Source organism: Perissodus microlepis, chromosome 23, assembly GCF_051167445.1.
Source record: "Perissodus microlepis isolate ML-2025 ecotype Zambia chromosome 23, ASM5116744v1, whole genome shotgun sequence".
Classification (NCBI taxonomy): domain Eukaryota; kingdom Metazoa; phylum Chordata; class Actinopteri; order Cichliformes; family Cichlidae; genus Perissodus; species Perissodus microlepis.
In genome coordinates this window covers 31,164,664-31,184,831 of record NC_140482.1, presented here as the reverse complement: position 1 = coordinate 31,184,831, position 20,168 = coordinate 31,164,664, and the positions used below count along the sequence as shown (strand labels likewise).

Genomic DNA, 20,168 nt, shown 5'->3' with positions numbered 1-20,168 from the left:
GTCACGAGACTCGCGGCTTTTTAACTTTAAAATTCTAAAGCAAACCGGAAGGAACACGGTGTGATGCCATCATCTCAACCGAGCCGAGATCATACCTTTGGAGGAAAAGATATGTTAGATAGAAAGTTGTAAGGTAAGCATTCAAAGTCTTTATCTAAAGTAAAAGTACCAAAATAGCAATGTTCTATTCCACAACGTGTATCTGACACATACATTAATCAGTCATGGCATTAAAACCATCATCTATAGGACCCAAAGACCTTGAGTCCTGCCATCACTGTGGATGTTACTTTTACACATACCACTTGAGCCTTGTTGTCGACCACATACCTCCCTTCACAGCAACGATCCTCCCTGTCAGCACTGGCTTCACACTCTGCCACAGCACAGAAACAGCTCAGGAATTGCTCAAGGAACATGACAAAGACTCCAAGGTGCTGATCCAGACTCAAACTCCCCAAATCCAAATTTAGACAAGCATCCTTGGGATGCATCAGAGCAAGCTTAATCCTCAAAGGTCAAACCCCACAACCCCAGAACCAAAGAATCCACCGCCAACAGCACAGATACCCCCAGAGCTCCCTCGTCCATGTCCAGACAAATTAGAGCTGTTTAGAGACACTAGGGAGACCTGCACAATATTAGCCATGTGTTTTATGTCATGTATAAGACATTAATAGATTGTTGATATCAATACACTGCATAGGAAATAATTTACTGTTGCAGGTCTAAATGGTTTTCATTTATAGTTAGGTATTGGGATTTTGATTTGATTCCCATCATAGTTGTCAGGCTTCATCAAAGGGTCATTGGGTAAATGGCATGTAGTGTTGTTGATCTTTTAAAAAATAAAATAAAAAGCATAATAATGAAAATATGACATTTTTGGTTAAAGCAATTTTTAAAGAAATTCTTGGAAACTGCATGGGAAGTATCTTGTAAGCTGTTCATTTTTAATGTCTAAATCTGAAATTGTTACTTTATATGGATGACAAACAACAGCTTGGGAAATTATTTGGATATGAAACATATTTAAATCTAAAAGTGCAAGTACATTAATATCACGCTAAAGTAGAATACTTCAGATAATGTTCTTATTTCTACTGCTGGACCACCCAAAAACTACATTTTTCCTGCCAGTACTATTCTCCATCCTCGCCTTCCTTCCCGCTAACACCGAGAAAGAGGTGATGAAGTCTGCCAAGAAAGACCTGAATCACATTCAGCCATCTGCAACGTGATTCACATGTGAAAGATTAGAAAATCGTGGCAGGTTTCATCTGTCATCTCACACATCATGCAAATGTCACATTGTCTTTATTTAAAGAAATGGGACATGGAGAGATTAAGTATGGTTGCATGTGTGATGAAACATGCTGTCACTCAGTATTATAAAATTACAGTCAGCTTACCTATAATTCAATTCAAGATATAAATTACATCCATGTAGACTGATTATAGAGCATTAATTCTTAATGTCTTCATAAGGAGTGTGCCCGGGCTTTCTTAATTGCATTTTTAATAGAAATAAAAACTGATCGCAGCTCTCTCTCTCTCTAATCGCAGCACTCACTGTTCATATAGAGTACAAATATACGCACCGCGTGTTGTTGTTGACTCTAACCTGGTGTTAACCACAGACTAAATCCTATTTAGAGCCATGCAGCATTCTGGCAGACAAAAGCAAAGCCAGCAGCCAACTCAGCACTCTGAGGTAACATTTACACAGGGGACTGAGAACATACTGTGGATCCCTACAGCTACACAGCCAGCTTGTCAAAACTGTCTTTATACCAGGAGCCGTCAGGACTTATGGACTGAGGACACCACCAGGAGAGGACAAGCACTGCAGGCACACGTTTGTAAAGCAGCACTGCTGTCATGACGTGGAATTGCTAAATGTGGCTCCATGTTCGAAGTAACTGTTCGTTCCACCCAGACGGATACGTTTACACATCATCTTAAGTATTTGTGTAATGACAGGAAATGGGGGGGAAAAAAAAAAAAAAAAAAAAAAAAAAAGCTCCATTGTCAAATAAAACTGCTGAGACAGGACTGAAGAGACAAAAAACAAATCTTAGTCTGGAGTGTCCAACACTTTAATAAAGAATATTACAGATACAAACACTTATTAGTTTTCTTTAATTACAAAGACTCAAAATAACCTACTAAGCACAACAAATGGAAAACATATTGCAGTTAAAACATCTATACACAGGCAAATTTACATAATATAAAACACATATATACACTCTTTTAATATATTATTATATAAAGATTTGTGTTTTAAACCTTTAAAAACAGGAAGCCAAACAGCTTGAAGAGGGAGCGCTTCACAGGAAAAGAACAGAACTCGTGAAAAATCACACCAACGAATCAGGTTTTAAGAGATAGGTAGTTTTTACAAACAGTTGTTGGATTCTGTGTATTTAGAACACCAATTTTTAAAACAACAGATGAAATAGAAAGATATTAAATACACAATATTTGCAGTTAAACTGTTAGGTTCTACGGATACTGGACCACTGAGGATCTAGAAACCATGTGGTGGAGCATTTAGAGGTTGTGCACTTCCTTACAGAATGTGAATGAAATATTTACAAAAACCTTTACGAACAACTGTGAGCTTAACTTTTCTTTTTAAACTGAATGTAGACGAAATGCTCATGTGATAAAAACGTGTACTAGACCCCAAATTGTGTGAGATTTATGCATTCATGTTCGCATTCAAATGATGTGTCCACAGAAGGGAAAAAAGGGGAAGAAATGCAATCTTTTCTGAGTGCGAAATCCTTCAAATGACAACAGAAAGTTCACAAAATCCACAAATTCCTCAAGCTTGTAATGCTTCCATGATCCATCTGCGTCCATGTCATTCATATTCATTTATGTGGTTTTTTACAAAAGCAGCAGAATGAGGAGTGAGAGCAATGAGCTGCTGGTTGCAGTAGCAGCGATAGTCTGAGACACTCCTCGGTTGTGAAGGCGAGTGGGCCTCGGTGAGTTCTGCTTCAGTTTACTGGGTGGCAGTGCCTTCAAATCCTCCAGAGCACCATATGCAGCCATGGAGAACTCGGGGTCTCCTGTGGTGAGCAAGTCAAAGACACAAGACTGAAAGTACACATCCTCCACCTGCAGAGTCTCTCTACACTTGGCAGTGGCTCGCTCCACTGTGTAGATCTGGTGAGGAGGCCGCAGAGGGCCCAGCTCTGTGTTGGTGCCTTGAAGGTGTGGCTGCTGGCTCTGATGGCCCAGGGTGTGCTCTTTGATGAGCTCGTTGCGTGGGCAGCCGTGCAAGCACAACTGTAGACCGCCGCCGTCTTCTGAAAAGTCCAGGGTGTCTTCTGGCATGCGGATGGCAAAGGTCAGGTAGCTGCCCACGCGCCGGATGATGATGGAGGTGCCAATGTAACGGGCCTGTATCCTCACCTGCCGACCGACTCCGGAGCCACCTCGCTCTGCGATGGTCAGGCTGCCACTTTCACCGCCACTGCGAGTCCCATCCTGAAAAGCCAGGGGTAGGTCTTCAGTGGTGGCCTGGTACACCTTCTGATCTGTACAGCCATGGTAAGACTTGAAGATCACTGTGATCTGAAATAAGGGCAAAAAACATTCAATTAATGTCGAGTGACTGATTGAAACTTTACTCTTTTCTCCATCAACTATCTACTGCTGGTTCTCCAAGTCATATCACTCCTCTAACTGATCATAACAGATGCCCAATAAGCCCAATAAGTAGTACCACTTAGGGCCACAAGGTGGCAGCAGAAAACCAAATATTTCCATGCATAGGGTGTTAGTGGTTCACACTCAGCTTGCTAAAGAATGATTTGTCTCTGTTGTACTCTTTAGCCAATTAATTCATATTGATTACAAAATCTGTTTCACATAAGAAAACAGGCAACATAATGGGGCTAATCGAGGTCAAAGTGTCACTATCATCACCCATCTATTTCCATGTAAAAGCAAACAACTGATGCTGAACTAGTACAACTCAACTAGTTGTCCATGGATGTTGTATCTAAAGGTTGCATTAGATAACTGTCCAAAACCTCCACTTCTTCTCTCCTCCATCGTCCAGCTGAGCATCAAAAAGGGGCCTAACCTCCGTTTCATGAAAAGATCCTGACAAAGCACTGGTTGTGGGTACGTTTACACTTAAAGGTTGTATTTTATTTGATGAATGAGTCTGGCAGCTGAAAACAACTCAGAAAACATGATGGGGGCATGTGGGTGCTGGCAAAGATGCACCAATACTATAGTCTTACATCAGGCTGCGCAGCCAAGACGTACTACGAGTTTTACGAGCAATCCTATTACACAACATCATATAGTTTGTTGGTTTATTTTTAGCTTGGAGAATTAAAATTAGCTTAGTACAGTTAGCGTAATGCCTGATCAATGAGAGACCTTTTTTTTTTAAAACTATCTGGGCAAAAGACAAAGAAGAAAAAACATTAATATTAAAAAGTCAGCTTCATGAGCTAAATATTAAGTAGTAAACAGAGAGAAAACGTGCACATATACACAAAACACAATCAGGCCAGAAAGACCATCCTATTTAATTAACAGAAGTTAAAAAAAACAAAACAAAAACAAAAACCCTCTTTGCTCTTGGCCAATTATTCCTTTATTTTTCCAAATGATTCCATATTTACACAAAAAGCAGTGAGTTAATTATTTGACCAGAGGGGTGAAAAAACATTCCAGATCGTGGCAGCGGAGGAAAATGTTTGAGTGAGCGTTAATCACTACCATATGACCACCCATGTGTTAAAGGTAGAGCGCTCATGCATGTCTGTGATTCAACACCGCTGAAGGACTCCCCTCCTCTCTCTTCTCCCCTCATAGATCTGAAGGAGCTCCAAGACATGAGGAATGCTGGAGACTCAAGAGGCACCATGGAATGACGATTAACTTCACATGTTTGATACTTTATGGCAATACTTGAGCTCACGCCCAAAAAAAAACCATCCTAATGTGTAGGGCATTAGTTTAAAACTTAGTATTGCATCAATGTTCGTCTCAAACATGGACATAGGTGACCGGAGGAAGTTTCTGACATTTTACACAGATTAAACATGACCAGTTGGAGTGTCTACGTGAGCTTCACCTCCCCCAGGGGTTTGTGAGATTGACATTTTTGGGGATATTTTAGTAAAATTTTGCTCTACTCTTTAATTTTCTTTAATTAAATTGTGAGCAGGTTCACATATTTTGGTGTTAGAATAAACACACACGAAAGAGCAACTTAAACAAGTTAAGACATGAAAAAAAAAAGGACATTTCTTAGATTTAAGCTGTGCAGACCCAGCTGGACACAGCTGTTCTGATGTTATCCTTACCTTACTAGTTGCTGTGGCGCTGGAGCCTAGGACAACAGGCACATTGGTCACCTGTACAGACAGGAAGCGGTTATCGATCAGAGGCCAAGCCCCCTCGACCTTGCAGGTCTGAAACTCATCTCTGAAAGTCCGTAGGTGCGGGTCTCCAAATAATCCACAGTGGGCGTATTTCTTCTGCTGACCGGCTGAGCCCGACACGAGGACCCGATTCTCGTAGTTGCAGAGCTCTAAAAGAGCTGGCCGAGACGTGCTGGGGACCTTGTCGGAAGAGGTCGGCCCATCGCTGGAACAGTTATGCTGAGAGAATAGCTCCTTAATGCGAAAGACGGCCGAGTGGTAGACCAGGTCGCCCCTACAGCTGCGTGCCTGCCGGCGGGTGCACATGGCATAGGCCCGCAGGGCGATGCAGTAGTCCACATCTAAAGCCACGTCCTCCTGCAGACCACTGGACGGTGAGGTAGATGCCACATATTCTGCATTACAGCGCTGGATTCTACACTGCTGGCAGTGTGCTAAAAGAAACAAACAAACAAACAAACAAAAAAAAAAACATGATGATCACAAAACTGTACTACAATCGGGGCGGTTAGAAGGGGAATTTCTCTTTTTGAGTAAGAACACTTCATCCCCACTCTGAAAAAAATAAATAATTCCTGAAAAGTTCAACTAATGTGCACCAGAAAAAAAAATCTCCCAAAACGCCCTACCATCCATCTGACATTTACAGACATATTACCTCAGTGCATGAGGCAGCAGACACAGCTTTTCCACTATCAAGTTTAGCTCAATCAGGAGAGCCATTAAAACCCAAATGCGTGAGCTCACGAGGCCTTAGTCCCACACTGTGCTCCAAAGTCAGTCAAAACTTATTTCCCCCAACTAGCTCTCACAGAAATAGCATGTAGCCTCACTGCAGGAGGCGACCAACCTGTGTTAGTTTGGCGGAGGGTGTTGAATGTGGTTTTGGCTGTTGCTGAAGGTAAGTGAAGTCCGGCCACAATGCATGGCACAGTGAGGCTCAACGTATGGGAAGAGCAGTATAGGCTGTGAGGCCTGAGTTTTTGGTGGTCCGTTTCAAGGTTCCCAGTTAAGTAATGATCCACCAGTGGGTTATTTAATATCAAGGAAAACAAAGACCTACAACTACTTCTGGGAGAGAAGTAAAAAAAAAATGTGGCTATTCCTCAATTTCCTTTCAGAGTGTTCACATTACTTTTGGGTATCGTGTCTCATACGCTGACCGGGATAGTAATTCCTGCTGCAAGGTAGAAACATTTCCATCTCAGATCAGGATCAGCCAGAATCTCAACACATACTTTTACTGCAAGAGTGAGATCAACTGCAATAAACTGCTCTCTGTTTGCAACAGAATAATCTTGTATTTACTCCAAAGCTGCACCTAATCTCCAAAACAGCCTGGACAAAGACAAGATAAGCGCAGAGATTTCACATCGGTAAACACTATGTTTTTGAAGGTTTTTTTTTTCCACCCTTTCTTCCCTTATGCAGAAGTCTGGTGCACCAGATGACTAATGCCTCTCACAGCCAATGTGCTTCAATACCAGCGCTGATCCGAGATGGAGTGCGAGAGGTCAAGTCAGATGCATCCCTCCTCTGAATTCCAACAGGCCTTCCCCCGCCTTGCTAAGAGGTCACCCGAGTCTGCCGTGATTGACACTTTTTGACAATCACTTGCCATCAACAGCCATACAGCCCCCCAAAGGCTCTTTATGTTCGAGCACTTAGTTAAGCTACCAATAAGTTTGGGGACCATGTGGGAAGCACTAAAGCGTGAGAAAAGCAAAGCGACCACACAAAGAGTGTTTCTATTAGTAAATCACGCATTAGTGTATCTGACGTGACGAGTTTCTGTCCGAGCCCAACTCAGTGATTTTTTTTTATAGCACAATAATGCCATAAATGCAAAAACAGACATATGGTGACTCATATAGGTTACAATAATAACCTCTTAAGCTTCTGATGGGTTTAGTGGACTCATCATGACTCTTGAACAAAGATGAACCTGAGGTTTTATTTTGAAAGTCACTAAGGCTTCTGTTTATTTTTGGCATCATGATTGAACACTTCCTTTGAAATGATAAGCGTATATCAGTAATGTGCATTTCTGTTAAACAAACAAACAACAAACAAAATCTTAATTTTATCATAGTGCTTACAAGCATGCGCACTAGTTACTTTCTCATATAAACACAACTAATAATACCACCGACAGAGTTTAAAACAAATCTCCATACCAAGACAAATCGCCTGTGTGAGAAACAAAACTTAAACTTTACAGTCCGAATGAAGAATGCCTCTGAGCCGAGCTGGTCTTTGATCCCGGGTTGGGAGAAAGCAGCCACCAACACGTTCAGAGGCCAAAAAGTTGGACCCCCATGCATGGTAGCTAAATGAGGCATGAATAGGTGAATTAACATGCTCTCCTTCTTAGTTTTTCCAACAACTCAAACAACTGAGACGTGAAAGGAAAGACAGGGCGCTGTCTACAGTACGAAATGTGTCCGTCTGCGGTGTTTCTGCCTACAGAAGAAAAAGGGGGAAAAGCTCCGCGGTTTTGTTCTCGGGCTGATTGTGGGTGCTGGACGCCAGCTGCTAGCGAGCTATGCTAACGGGAAGCTAAGTCGTAACTTCACACAAGTTGGTAAAAAGATAAGTGAAGTAATGCGGGCGTGTCAAAACGTGCTGGCCACTGAGCGATTAGGAGCAGATTGTTTGGTGTCCCTGCGTGGAAAGGGAAAAGCGGAATGTTTGACCCTAAAATGAGTCTAGAAAGCGAGTTAACTCGTGCTGATCTGCTAGCAGCGCTGCAGCCTGGAGGCTGGGATCCTGCAGCAGCAGGACAGGACCTACTTTGTCCCCGCAGCCGACGACCACCGCTAAACAACGGCCGCTTTCCTCGCTCTGTTCAACCCCACATTAATTACCCCTTACCGCACAATGCATGCAAGTACAGCATAAAGTTGACAAGAGTCACATCTGAGCCACACAACAGCAGGAAAACTTTTCCCTATCCACCTCCATTACCGGGACACAGCTTTGCATGCAGGGCATTAGGAGGAGTGGGGGAGCACGGATTGGAAAAGCAACACTTACCTGGTCGAAACAGCAGCGAAAGTAAAACCATCGTCAACGTTATACAGTCCCAAAGCTGCCGCTTAGCCGTGGTTTGAGGTCCGCTTCTCCCCATACCAATCCATTCAGTTAGAATGGAGTTCCTCGACTGCTTCTCATCGACGCTGCGGCTGCGAGAAATCAGACAAAAATTCGTCTTCCTTCCAAAGCGCTGTCATTCAAAGGGGCCCCTGTCTTCAGGGCGGCTCTACGAGGGAGGGGTCTAAAGTGTAGACGGGGCCCAGAGGTGATTGCTGGCCAATGAAAGACTAATTATTCACTAACCACTTGATATTTACATGTAGTGGCAATTACTCGGGGGTGGGGGGGGGGGGGGTGAGGACAGTGGAAAAGGGCCTTCAGTGACAGTCGTGGCGGTGTGAAGCTGTAATTGCCCCGATTATAACCCAAGAATCACAGCATGCCTTGTTTATAGTAGTTAAACTGTGTGCGGATACATAAGATGAGAATTTGGAGCATTTAGTGTATCCAGAAGTGGAAAGTAATGCAGTTTTCTCATGCAGAATTACGATATAAACTTGTGCAACAGACTTTTTTTTGCACTTCCAAACACCAACAGGCAAATGTTCTTTTTACCCCCCCTCCGAGGGGCAAATGTTTTTGTGTTTTCAGCATGGGACAGGATGCTGTCACCTGCTGTTTTCCCCCACTACAGATTTGGTGGCTATTGATTGACAGCATTTGATACAGTTCTCAGATTATGAAGTGAATATTTTAAAAGCAGAACATGGCATTAGCTGGCACTGAGTGAAAAATCCTTTATGACTGACAATGGTTTGCAGTTTACCGTTAACATGTAAATTATTATAGGCATACTTGACACAAATACTGACACTGTTCTCCAAAATTCAGAGAAAATATTCTACAAATTCATTTTCTCTCAGCAAAATCTCAGCATGCTATTATTTTTTCCATTACATTTTCAGTTAGCAACTTGTGTGTTACTCTTTTCCCTCCGTGGCCAACTTTCCATCTCTCTCACTCCTTCAATGACACTCTGTCTTTCATTTGCACAGCTGCTGTGAGGCCGGACCATCTGCAAGGCACGCAGACTCACCAGATTCAGTCTGTGACACACTCTGCGGTTTTTGTGCCATGCAAATAAAGAATGTTAATGCGCCGACCCATTACTGAATAAAATGTTGATATTTAGAAAATGGAGACTGGTGTAGTTTCAGTTTGATTAAAAGTTGAGGCTTTGTTTTAGCACAACTGGAATGTTTTTGGTTGTAGATGTGGGTCTCCTGCGCACCTCCCTCCAGACTTTATGCGAGAGAAGTGAACCCACACGCTTACTGGATCACTGGTTTTTCTGTACACATGCAGGCTCCTCCAGCAACACAACTGTGTGATTCAGGTGGCCTGTCATTCCAGCGAAAGGTCTTCAAGGCCTATATATATATATATATACATATATATATATATAGGCCATTATATATATGTGTATGGGTTTGTGTAGTTTTTGTAATGGAGGGGGGCAAGACAGCTCCACCGAAGTGGAACGTTTGGATTGTTCTGAGCTGCCAGAAGGGCCTCTGTCACACTGGATCCACTGTGCCAAGTTTATCCCCCCAGAGGGATCTACCTTACTCTGTTTGCGCAGCTAATTTTGGAGGTTTGTTTAGCTGATCTACTTTATGGCTGTGCTTTAGGTCATATTTTAAATTCCCTTAAACAGGTTGCGCTTCGTTTTCCCCGTGACAGCTTGGACAGAGAGCACTGCTTCAGTATGACAGAGAGATCTGCTGATCAGGTTTGTCTCACCTCTTATAAAATTTGCCTTCAGAGGAGTGCGATGACATTTCCTGGGAAAAGAAAACACATTTTTTACTTCCTTTTATAAGCACTGAAGATGAAAAACCTCCATACATACATCTGCATGTCTCTAAAAACCACAAAATCGATTATACTTGATTTTATATATTATTATAATTATATAATAATTATACTTAAAAAGCTCCTGTCTACTAAATGAGCTGAGGTTCCACACTGTGGGGTTGATGGCCACTGAAGCAAACAGTTAATTGATCCAGGTGGATGGTAAGGATGAATTCAGCACATGAAAGAAACTCAGAGACCGCCTGTCAGCCTTGATGGGTGGAGAAAGACCTCTTTATTCGTTTCTTTCCTTATTGGCGTATTGCATTGCATGACCCAGCACTTATGTATACAATACCAACTCTCTCTAAAACAAACTGGAGAGAGCAGGCACATGACAAAGGTGTCTATCATATAAAAAAATCAAGGCTAGGGTTTTTCTTTTGCTCACAGCAGGTCACTTAAAATAGTGGCACAATAGAAAAAGTCCAGAAAAGAAACTTTTATCCCCTGAGAAAGAATACAATAAAGATTTGACATTTCAACAATCTAAAAGAAGTGCTAAAGACCCCGGGTTTTGTGACAGAATGTGGAAAGTGAGGCAAAAGAGAGTGAGAAAGAAAGAATGGGAGAGTAGGGGGAAGGGGGAGAAAAAGAGGGAGTGAAGGATTGGGTTTCCTCTGACAGTGTGTCTGGGCAGCTCCACATGTTCCTCATTAAGGTCCTCACACTGTGGGACCAGCTCCACACCAGGATGCTTGTTTTTGTTATTAGGCAAACGTGCTGTGGTCTGGTGGAAGCCCGAAAACGCTGCCAGTTCAGAACCATCTCCTGAGCTCGCTGTCCTCCAACCAGAGAAGAAAACGGCTGCACTGATGTCACATATCTACCGCTCAGCAGTGTAAACATAAAGTGCAACAGGGTACATAAAAATGTAGCTTCAAACATGCACGCATCCTGCACTTTAACCTATAAAGCCACTTAATTTCACAAGTCTGAACCATCTGTTCACTTTACTCATTGAAAGACACCGCAAACCTTAAACACTTTAGTTTTCCCGGAAATGGGATGTTTACAAAATAATAAAAAAAAGTACAGTTGCAGGAAATTGGTATTGTTTCATGCTTCTGATTTTTGTTTAATTTCATGCCTGTCTAGATTTGTCAACTGAGACATGTATCATGTTTCTTCTGGAGGCTGATAGCATCAGAGATTGAAATCAAAAGCAGCACGTGCCCTCTGCAGCCTCCGCTAGCACCACGCGGCTGCAATTTAAGAGACACACTTATTGAATTTTAAACAGGAACCAAAGCAAATTGACTTTTTTTTTCTGAGGGCCCCCCATCTGAAATGAAGGGGCCTATGGCACAGCTGAGACAGATAGCGAGAGAGATGCAGAAAGCGAGTGTGTGTGGTTCAGGCCTCTCCCTGTGAGAGGGGATCTGTTATCTCTGCGAAGATAAGGGAAACTGTGGTGTGAGTGTATATGTGGCAGTGCTGATAGCATCTCCACTCAAGGATCCCACTTACGGCACCCTGATTGATTGATAGCTGACAGCACACACAAAGGGGGCTTTTGGAGTGTTTTTGTAGGAACCCCTCAGTAGGTATCCATGCGAGCACGTGTTTACTGTGTTTCTTTGAATCGTCCTGTCTCTGAGTAAACAGGAATTATCACACATTCATGTCATCTGCGCACAGAGTGTACTAGTCAGGGCGCTGCACAGCTTCAACTTGTGAGTTTGAAAGAGAAAAAGAAGGAAGAGTTATTCAGTTAAGCTGAATATGAAGCAGATTCTGTAGTTAGACTTGTTCTGTCTAACTATTCTATTTTTTCTCTTCTCCACACAGAACCAAGCTCCTCTGTTTTCCTCACTCCTGTTTTCTAGGACAAATGTTGACACAGCATCAAGCCCCATGCTCAAGAATGGACAGTCAACTGACAGGTAACCCTAGCTCTGGGGTCACAGGGTCATCCCAGCCTGATGAGGGATGATGGGTAAAATAAATGGAGAGCAGCACACAAAGGGACCTCTGATGTCCTCAGCTTAAAGGGAGAGTTCAGGGCAGTTTCCTCTCTGACCTTAGCCTTATGTATTTGTGTGGGTTTCTTTCTGCCTAAATTTACATTTTCCAATATTTTTATCTTTTTGTTCCTTTCCAGTGTTTTTTTTTTTAAAGCAGCAAAATCTTTTGCCTTTTCCAGTGCATACATTTGTCTGAACATGGCTCATCTGTCTTTTATCTTGAACACCACCCCATTTCTAGTTACCTGCATCATGATACACGATGATGCTTTGTGATGAGTTATGACGACTTCCTTTGCTCTCAGAGGCCTATTCACAGTCCAGCTTAATGCGCAGTACTTCACTCGATTTCAGATGCTAAATGTAACATTTTTGTTTAAACCAGTCAAGTTTGCACCAGAATGATTTTTTAAAATTAATCAATGCATTTTTTATGCCTAAAACGGGGGGAAAAAAAATCAAACCTTTTCTTTTTTTATTTCTAATCTTAATTGCCATAAATAAGTAGATGGTTTGTGAATGTGATTTAATTCAGTTATACCTATTTTAATGTAATAATGTTTTACAAGATTTTATGTTTTACATATTTTTAGTTTTGTTTTTTTCACTCTCTGCATCTAAAGCTTGATCTGCATTTGCAGTAAACCCCTACATTTAACTGCAGCTGTTGGCGTTATTTGTGCTCTTGCCCTCCCAGATAACTGCCTCAAACCAGGAATAGATGGACAAGAACCATTTAGAGCATACATTTAGCATTTCTGATCTATGGTCTTTTATCCCAGAAGGCATTTACAGATTTTTTCTTCCTGTTTGAGCAGGTTTAAGGCAGAAAAATTTGGATGAACATGCAACGAGTTGGATTGACTCATTGCTCACAATGTACTTTGAACATTGTTAGGTGGGGAAAAGTGTGAGTGGAGTGGAAGGAAACTGATACAGCTGTTTTTCTCGCCCTGCTTTTCAGCAGATGTTTCTCACATTCACATTTAGTCTGTAGTTCAGCCAATCCTTATATGGCTATATGGCATCATGTACATGGAAGACACAACCTAAACCCACCTACTGTGTTTATAAGGTCCTATCGACGCTCCGGTGGGCTCCAAAAGAACTAGTCATACGGTTTTGTCGACTATAGTGAATTTTATTTTAAACAAGAACTTTTAAAGCAACCTAACACAACCCCTTATAATGTTAATTTTTTTTTTCCTAAAATGTTAAATAGCATCTTTAGAAATCTACGAACATGCCAGAGAGGAGAAAAAAGAAACTTACCTTAGATCAGTATGTTTGTGGTATTGTGAATTGACGCACTGCTCCGAGAGGAGTTTGAACTGGTGGATGCCGTTAACCCTCGTTCCCCCTACAAATTCAGCTGGCCAACTAAGAACTCGGGCAGCTACAGGGACATATAGCCATTGGAACTGAGGCACATGACAACAGCTGTCTGTTTCAAGAATCGGCACTTTGATTAGAGCAGGATGGTAGTGAGCGATGTGGCATAATTCCTACATATCTGGGTAGGGCACTTCTGAGAAGAGGAAAAAAATGAAAGCATTAAAGCATAAAAAAAGAAGAAGAAAGACTGAAGCGCGATCACATGCACATTTGCAATCACACCCATGCTGATAATATACTTATACTAGCTATATTCAGACATATTCATAGGCATTAAACCATGTGGCAAACTTGGAAAGCTTCCCATACAATCCAAAGTCCATCAAACACAAAGACATAAGGATATGAGTGCAGCAGACCATTGGCCCCCGTGAAAGCTGAGAATGTGTGCAATGTGAATGAGACTCCTGTCTCTTATTGTGGTCGTTTTTCATCCACTACTACTACCACCCCTGCCCCACCCCGCCTTCCATATCTCTGTTTTAACACCTATACTGCATGTGTTATGTTTGTGTTGTTCACTAGGGACACTGCAGTTTGTGATTGGTAACAAAACAGTGGAGCTACGGCTTTACCTACATCAAACTCTTTCATGTGGCATCACTGGTAAAAGATAATATGAGCAGAATTCACAAACAAGAAGGATCATGCCCTGTAACGTGTGTTTGGTTATCAGTTGCTGCTGCAAACAGGCTGAGGAGATGTGAATGTGATTAACCTTGCCAGACTGACTCAGCGTGCTTGCTTCAGGACATAAGCATGCGTTCCTGGTGATTTATAGATGTAGGGTAGTCAGCCACAAGGCCTCGGGCTGAGGCAGACAGAGGGAGTGAGCAAAACAACAGTACTTAATTCAAGTCTGACAAATATTCTGCAGGAAATCCATACAGACTGCTCCATCGAATCTTTTTGACCCCCTAGTTCTTTCACAGTTGTAAATTGCAACTTGTGGGCTCAAAGATTCCATGTAAACAAAGCCCAAAGAAGAAGAAACAATGACAACTTCAGTTTATTTCACACACCAATACACCTTGCTGCTTCTGCTTTCTCCAGACAGCAGAGAAAATACGTCATTGCAAGTTCCCTGGGAAATATGTCCTGGAACAGCTGTGAATTTCCAATAAAAACGATTCCTAATCCTGCCTGCATTTTTCAGAGTTGTGAAATTACAAAATACCTCATAGTCCATATGATTCTTCCTGCATTGTTCTTTCTGCCCTCCCGGAGCCTGTTCTGTCCAATCTTTTCAGTCAAGCAGCTGTTCACGCAGACAGCTGCACCGGCCATTCATTGCAGCCGAGAGGCAATTAAAAAATCAAGCCAATGTTGTGTTTTAGTTGATGCATTGCTATTTCAACATGTAATCTCCTTTCTCATGCATCCCCCTTTTTCTTTTATGTACACACATCCACAAGCCAGCTCTTTTCTAAGCACACGTATGTGCACATGCTCATGAGCAGGCCCGTCAAGAGTGTCAGTGACCGAAGATCTGAGATGGAACGGAGATTTGATTTTTTTTTTTCTAAAGAGGAAAGCCCCAAATTGCAGTGACATGGTACCACTGGATTTGAGGCATTATTGAGGCCAGAGACGAGAGGAGCCATGTAATCTCTAAGACTTACTGGTCCACAGATTTTTTCCATAGCTTCTTCAGTGGAGGCATGCGGCCACACAAAGTCAGACTGGCGTCACGGTGGCATTCGGCAGAGGGTTAAATCGAGCCGAGGCCCTGCCTTGTGCCACAAGCACTGATGCATTCCTATATGTCCGCGCACACGTAAACACGCACATTCGTACAAGAGCTTGCATGTCCATTTGTGCTTCTCTCTTCCAAACATGCACACATACACACATTGTCTATCCCTCCATTTGTTCTTTCCTCTCACAGCACACAGCAGGTGCGAGGGGGAGTGTGACAGAGCTGGGTTGGGACGGGATCATCCGCAGTCTTTGGAACAGCATTTCTATTGTTTCAAAAGCGTCTGCTCTTTTGGAACTGATTTGGAAAATTTAATTGGATTCAGCCTTTGGCCCTTCTTTTTTGTCTTTTGATATAGCACAAGTGCATTTTGGGGAGTTATTAGTTTTACTGTCCCTGGCGCAGAGTAAATCCAGTTCTCACTGTGTTTAAACTCATCACACAACATGGTGTTGGTCTGAGCATAAGCAGAGATCAACTGTGGTAAGAAGTAGAATAATGACTTTGAGTAAAAGGTAAAGGTCTGTCAGCATAGGATTTAAAAAAAGCAAAAAAAAGAAACATATGCATTTTCAATCTGCTGCAGTGTACAGAGGATGGTGTGTTAAGCTTGGATAGAGACGAGTTTTCTTAGATTTCTTGCAGATATTTCAAGCGTTGATGATCCATGTTGTTGCCATAATCTGGTGGATATAAGTGGATAAAAATGCATCTATGAAGAATGAAGATATAAAAATAGCTTTTTAGGAATTACACAAGAAATTGATGTTTTTGGGAAGTAAAGGCTTAAAAATCAATTATTTTCCACATTTCAGACAAGAAAACATCTATGATGCTACCAGCTCTTGTAGATGCAATGTATTATGTATAATTTATGGCTGAAAGTTACCCGAAACCTCTCATTTTATACTGTAAGCCTAACATACTGGTGGTCGATCGTGTATATGGTTCAAGATTGAAGTCTACTTATTATAAAGGTATTCTTGTTGCTACTTAATTAATGTAAAATGTGTTTCTTCTTCCTTTACAGACTTAAAACGAATGTGAGATGTTGGATTCAAACTAATAATCTGATTGAATGAGCAGCTGAGAGCAGTCGCTGGGAGCAGGTTTACAGTCTTTGCACTGAAGGGATCAAAATGACTTTAGCATCTGGAGCTGTGAGTTCATATATTTGAACAACAAGCTTTTTAAAATGGGAAGTGAGTTTGCTAGTTTACTGAACTTGCATTATTGAGCTAATTTTTTCTCAGCTAGTTTCATAGTTTCACAGTACATAATTAATTTGAACCATTTGAACTTGGATGGAGCTGAATTAAAATAAGATGTATTTATTAAAAACCCTCCTCTTGGTTAGAGCAGAGCATGGCTGTCCCTATCTGAAGTGATGCTCCAAAGTGATTTATTTCTAATGGCTGGTACACAGACTTACCATTATGCACAATGAATGGAAGCTTTAACCAGCTGTGTACAACACAGTGAATGGTCTAAAAAGCACAAATCCTATATTCTAGGAAGACGGGAAGTATGGATCATATGGTTTGCTGATTTCTGACTTCCTCTGGAGTCTTGTCTAATGATTGCTGGGAATAAAGGGGCCATCATCTCTCCTGCCCTACCCCCCACGCCTGCTCATGCCAAAGTACTTCCTGCCTGCCACATGTGCGCTACAGCATCCAGAAATGTATAGTACACTTTATTCTTTCTTTTACTCAAAGCGGTGCGAGTGAGAAAGTTGTCAGTCAGTTTTACAAGCCTGTTTTTTCTCCTCATCATTCTCATTTTTCTCCAACTCTTCATCTCTCTTTTCTATGCCCTCCTCATGCTCCAGACAGGGGCATTACAGACTAATAGTAGGCAGCTAGGAGCACTTTTATAATTGCCTGGGCTCATGTGCTGTGGAAAGCCAGGGCAGGGGCCAGCAGCATCAAAGCCTGACTGATCATTCCTCAGCCTCCTTCCACTGAAGGAGAGGGGTGGAGGTGGGGCACAAATACAGATGGACAAACAAACCAGGGGAAGTAAAAACTGAAGCAGATGTGGTGATAGCAATAGATGGACAGATAGACGGATGGACAGGAACAGAAGAGCCGAATGGATTCATTTCACCCCCTTGTCCTCTTCAGCTCAAACACCTGTTAATATTTAACTAACAATGGGGGTGGCACCAGCAGGAGTAATGAAAAACATATCAAGCAAAGCAAAAAAGTGATGCTGAGGTGACATCATGGATTATTAAGGTGGGGGTGGGTCTAATAAGGGCCTGGTTTGGCCTTTCGGGTAGAAAGAGCAGGAAACTGAGGCACAAGCAATTTGAGAAGCTGAGGCCTCAGTCTGCAGCTGTGCACTCAGTTTTCCTCTCTCAGCTACACAGCTGCAGGACTGACAATGCTGCAAGTATTTACCCACGACCTCTCCTCTACTTCACAATCCAGTGCATATTTATTTGATGCACATGCTACAAAAGAGTAGAGATTTGAATCTATCCAATATTTCTTTGTGGCTGCATGCACGAGTATGTCAACTATTGCTTAGAGCCTATTTTTTGAGTTATGCTTGGCATCGTATTCCACAGAACTTGAGTCAGTGGAGTATCTTACCTCTTGTTCGTGTTGTGTTTTTCCGTGGAGACATTCTGCAGCAGCAGTGTTAACATGGAAAACATGCAGTCATCCTCGCAGACGCTGAGCAGAGTAGAGAGATTAGTAAAAGCTACAGCGGCACACTGAGACGAGGCTTTCTGCGACGCATGCAACTGATATATTTGATGTAAAGAAAAAACGAAACGATCTCTGCTGATTGTTATGCACCACTATTGAACAGGAGGCATATGTGCTAAACAGTTCCAAACATGGATAATTTATCACGTCAGTACTTTTATTAGCTTTGTTTAAAGTTCACACATTGTGAGCAGCTTTCCTTTTTGAAAATATGCACGCTTGCAGCATCATAGCGCTGCGTTCATCTGTGCAGACGCCTCAATTACAACCCACTGATACCCTTAAAGTCAGAGATGTGCTCAGGAATGCTCCGCCAGGACAACTGCCAAGCATCACTACACAACACCATCAGCTCCAAGTGCCCCACAGAAAAAGGAGTGGGCTGGGGGTGAAGATCATCAGTATGTGTGCAGGCCAAACCAGAAGAGAGGAGGAGGCAGAGAAGAGTGGGGATAATATGTGGCACCACTCTGAGAGCCGAGCCCTCCGCCGCAGCACTTTTGTTGCCAGATCACAACCAGATGTGCCAAGTGTGTCCAAACAGGAATGACTGCGTGAAGGCAATTTTCAGCAATTTGTCAGATTTTAGAGTAGCCCCCACCATCCCCCACTATCCCCCATGTCTCCTGAAAGACAAATGTTAGAGAGCACAACAATCACAGGCTCCCATGAATGCTTGCTGCACACTTTGCCTCCAGCACAGTCATGACGAGACATATACGATCTGAACACACAGGGGCAAGACCAGGCCTGTGGTATTAACAAATAATCACCCGCCTAACTTCCATGCATCAGCATTACTTAATCAAATTGGACAGCATATTGATTTACTCTTGTTTGTACAGTCAAATACAGTGACAACATCCTATATCCCGTAAATCCATGAATCTATCTCACTTTGGATCATTTAAAAAAAGGTGTTTAAATTTCTCTGTACACTTCAGATCGCTGTCAGCGTATTTTCTTACTGCTTACTCTCCTTCTTCATACGTTTTCTACCCCGTTACGGCCTCTCTCACAGGAAATTGAGGGCAGTGTCTTTTCTTTACGGCAGCCGTGAAATGCGTCGGCTCAAGGGACAGGAAAACGGGGGTGGGGGTTCGGCTTGAGTGTTGTGAGACCAGGTACAAATATGAGCTTCACTCCACTCCCTTCTTCTACACAGCCTGGACAAACAACACAGTCTGGCCCTGAACTGTGAAGAGGATCACCTGAACCCAGCTGGTAGACCTCTGAGGTTCCACCCTGTTGTTTTGCCCCTTTTAACATCATCAGATAAATCCGGGTTTGTTTGTTTTTTGTTGTTTTCTTGTTTTTTTGTGTACCATTCTATGCAAATAGGCAGTCAGCTGACAGAGGTAAAGAGGTATGGCCTGATCACACTATATTTTTTGGCTACTTTGCAAGTCGCAGTGATCTAGATGCACAAGCAGACAAGCAAACTGATTCTGTAGAGTGCAGCGACACATGAAACTCTTGGATGCAATTATGCAAACACATGGAGGTGGTTGGAAACTGGAATGCATGTGAGTTCTTAGTTGTTTTGGAGTTAAGATAGATTTTTAAATAAATCCCACCTTCCTGGTTGGAGTCCTCTCCCTCTACTTGAGTCACTAGTTTGGAAGGCAGAAAGTCTGTATCCTGGGATCGATGAAAGGGACAATTGTGGGAGAGTTTGCATAACGTTTCTGTCAGTCATGTGTCTTGTTACTCCCTAAGAGGGCTCATATTCACCACTAATGCCTGTTTTAATTTGTTGCCTCATTGCTCTGGAATCCAGGATAAATTGCCACTGTTGTTCCTCTTGTTTACAAAATGAGCAGGCCTTCTTGGAAACTTGGTGAGCATTTACAATATTTATTCAGGTTTGCAGGATTACATACATAACAGAATAATTCTGCTTATGGTTAAGGAAAACAGAATACCAAATCAAATCACTGCATTCAGCATTCAAACCACTGGAAATTTGTCTTTGTGCAAAAAATAAAAGCATAACATAAACAGTAAACAA

At 42.3% G+C, this 20,168-nt stretch overlaps 1 protein-coding gene across 1 annotated transcript; it reads right to left on the bottom strand.

The window, feature by feature from the left end:
* Positions 1-2,075: 2,075 nt before the first annotated feature.
* On the bottom strand, positions 2,076-8,729 carry rgmd (RGM domain family, member D). The gene is made up of 3 exons (XM_084920859.1): positions 8,460-8,729; positions 5,346-5,857; positions 2,076-3,591 (listed from the first exon to the last, which is right to left on the bottom strand). Exons 1-3 carry the CDS (start codon positions 8,551-8,553, stop codon positions 2,899-2,901), a joined length of 1,299 nt encoding a protein of 432 aa, XP_084776985.1. The 5' UTR covers positions 8,554-8,729; the 3' UTR covers positions 2,076-2,898.
* Positions 8,730-20,168: the final 11,439 nt, after the last annotated feature.

Coding starts and splice junctions, on each gene's coding strand:
- rgmd (XM_084920859.1), bottom strand. CDS start 8,553: ATGGGGAGAAGCGGACCTCAAACCACGGCTAAGCGGCAGCTTTGGGAC. Junction 5,858..8,459: donor TTCGCTGCTGTTTCGACCAG/GTAAGTGTTGCT, acceptor TGTTTCTTTTAG/CACACTGCCAGCAGTGTAGA. Junction 3,592..5,345: donor GCGCCACAGCAACTAGTAAG/GTAAGGATAACA, acceptor CCCTTATTTCAG/ATCACAGTGATCTTCAAGTC.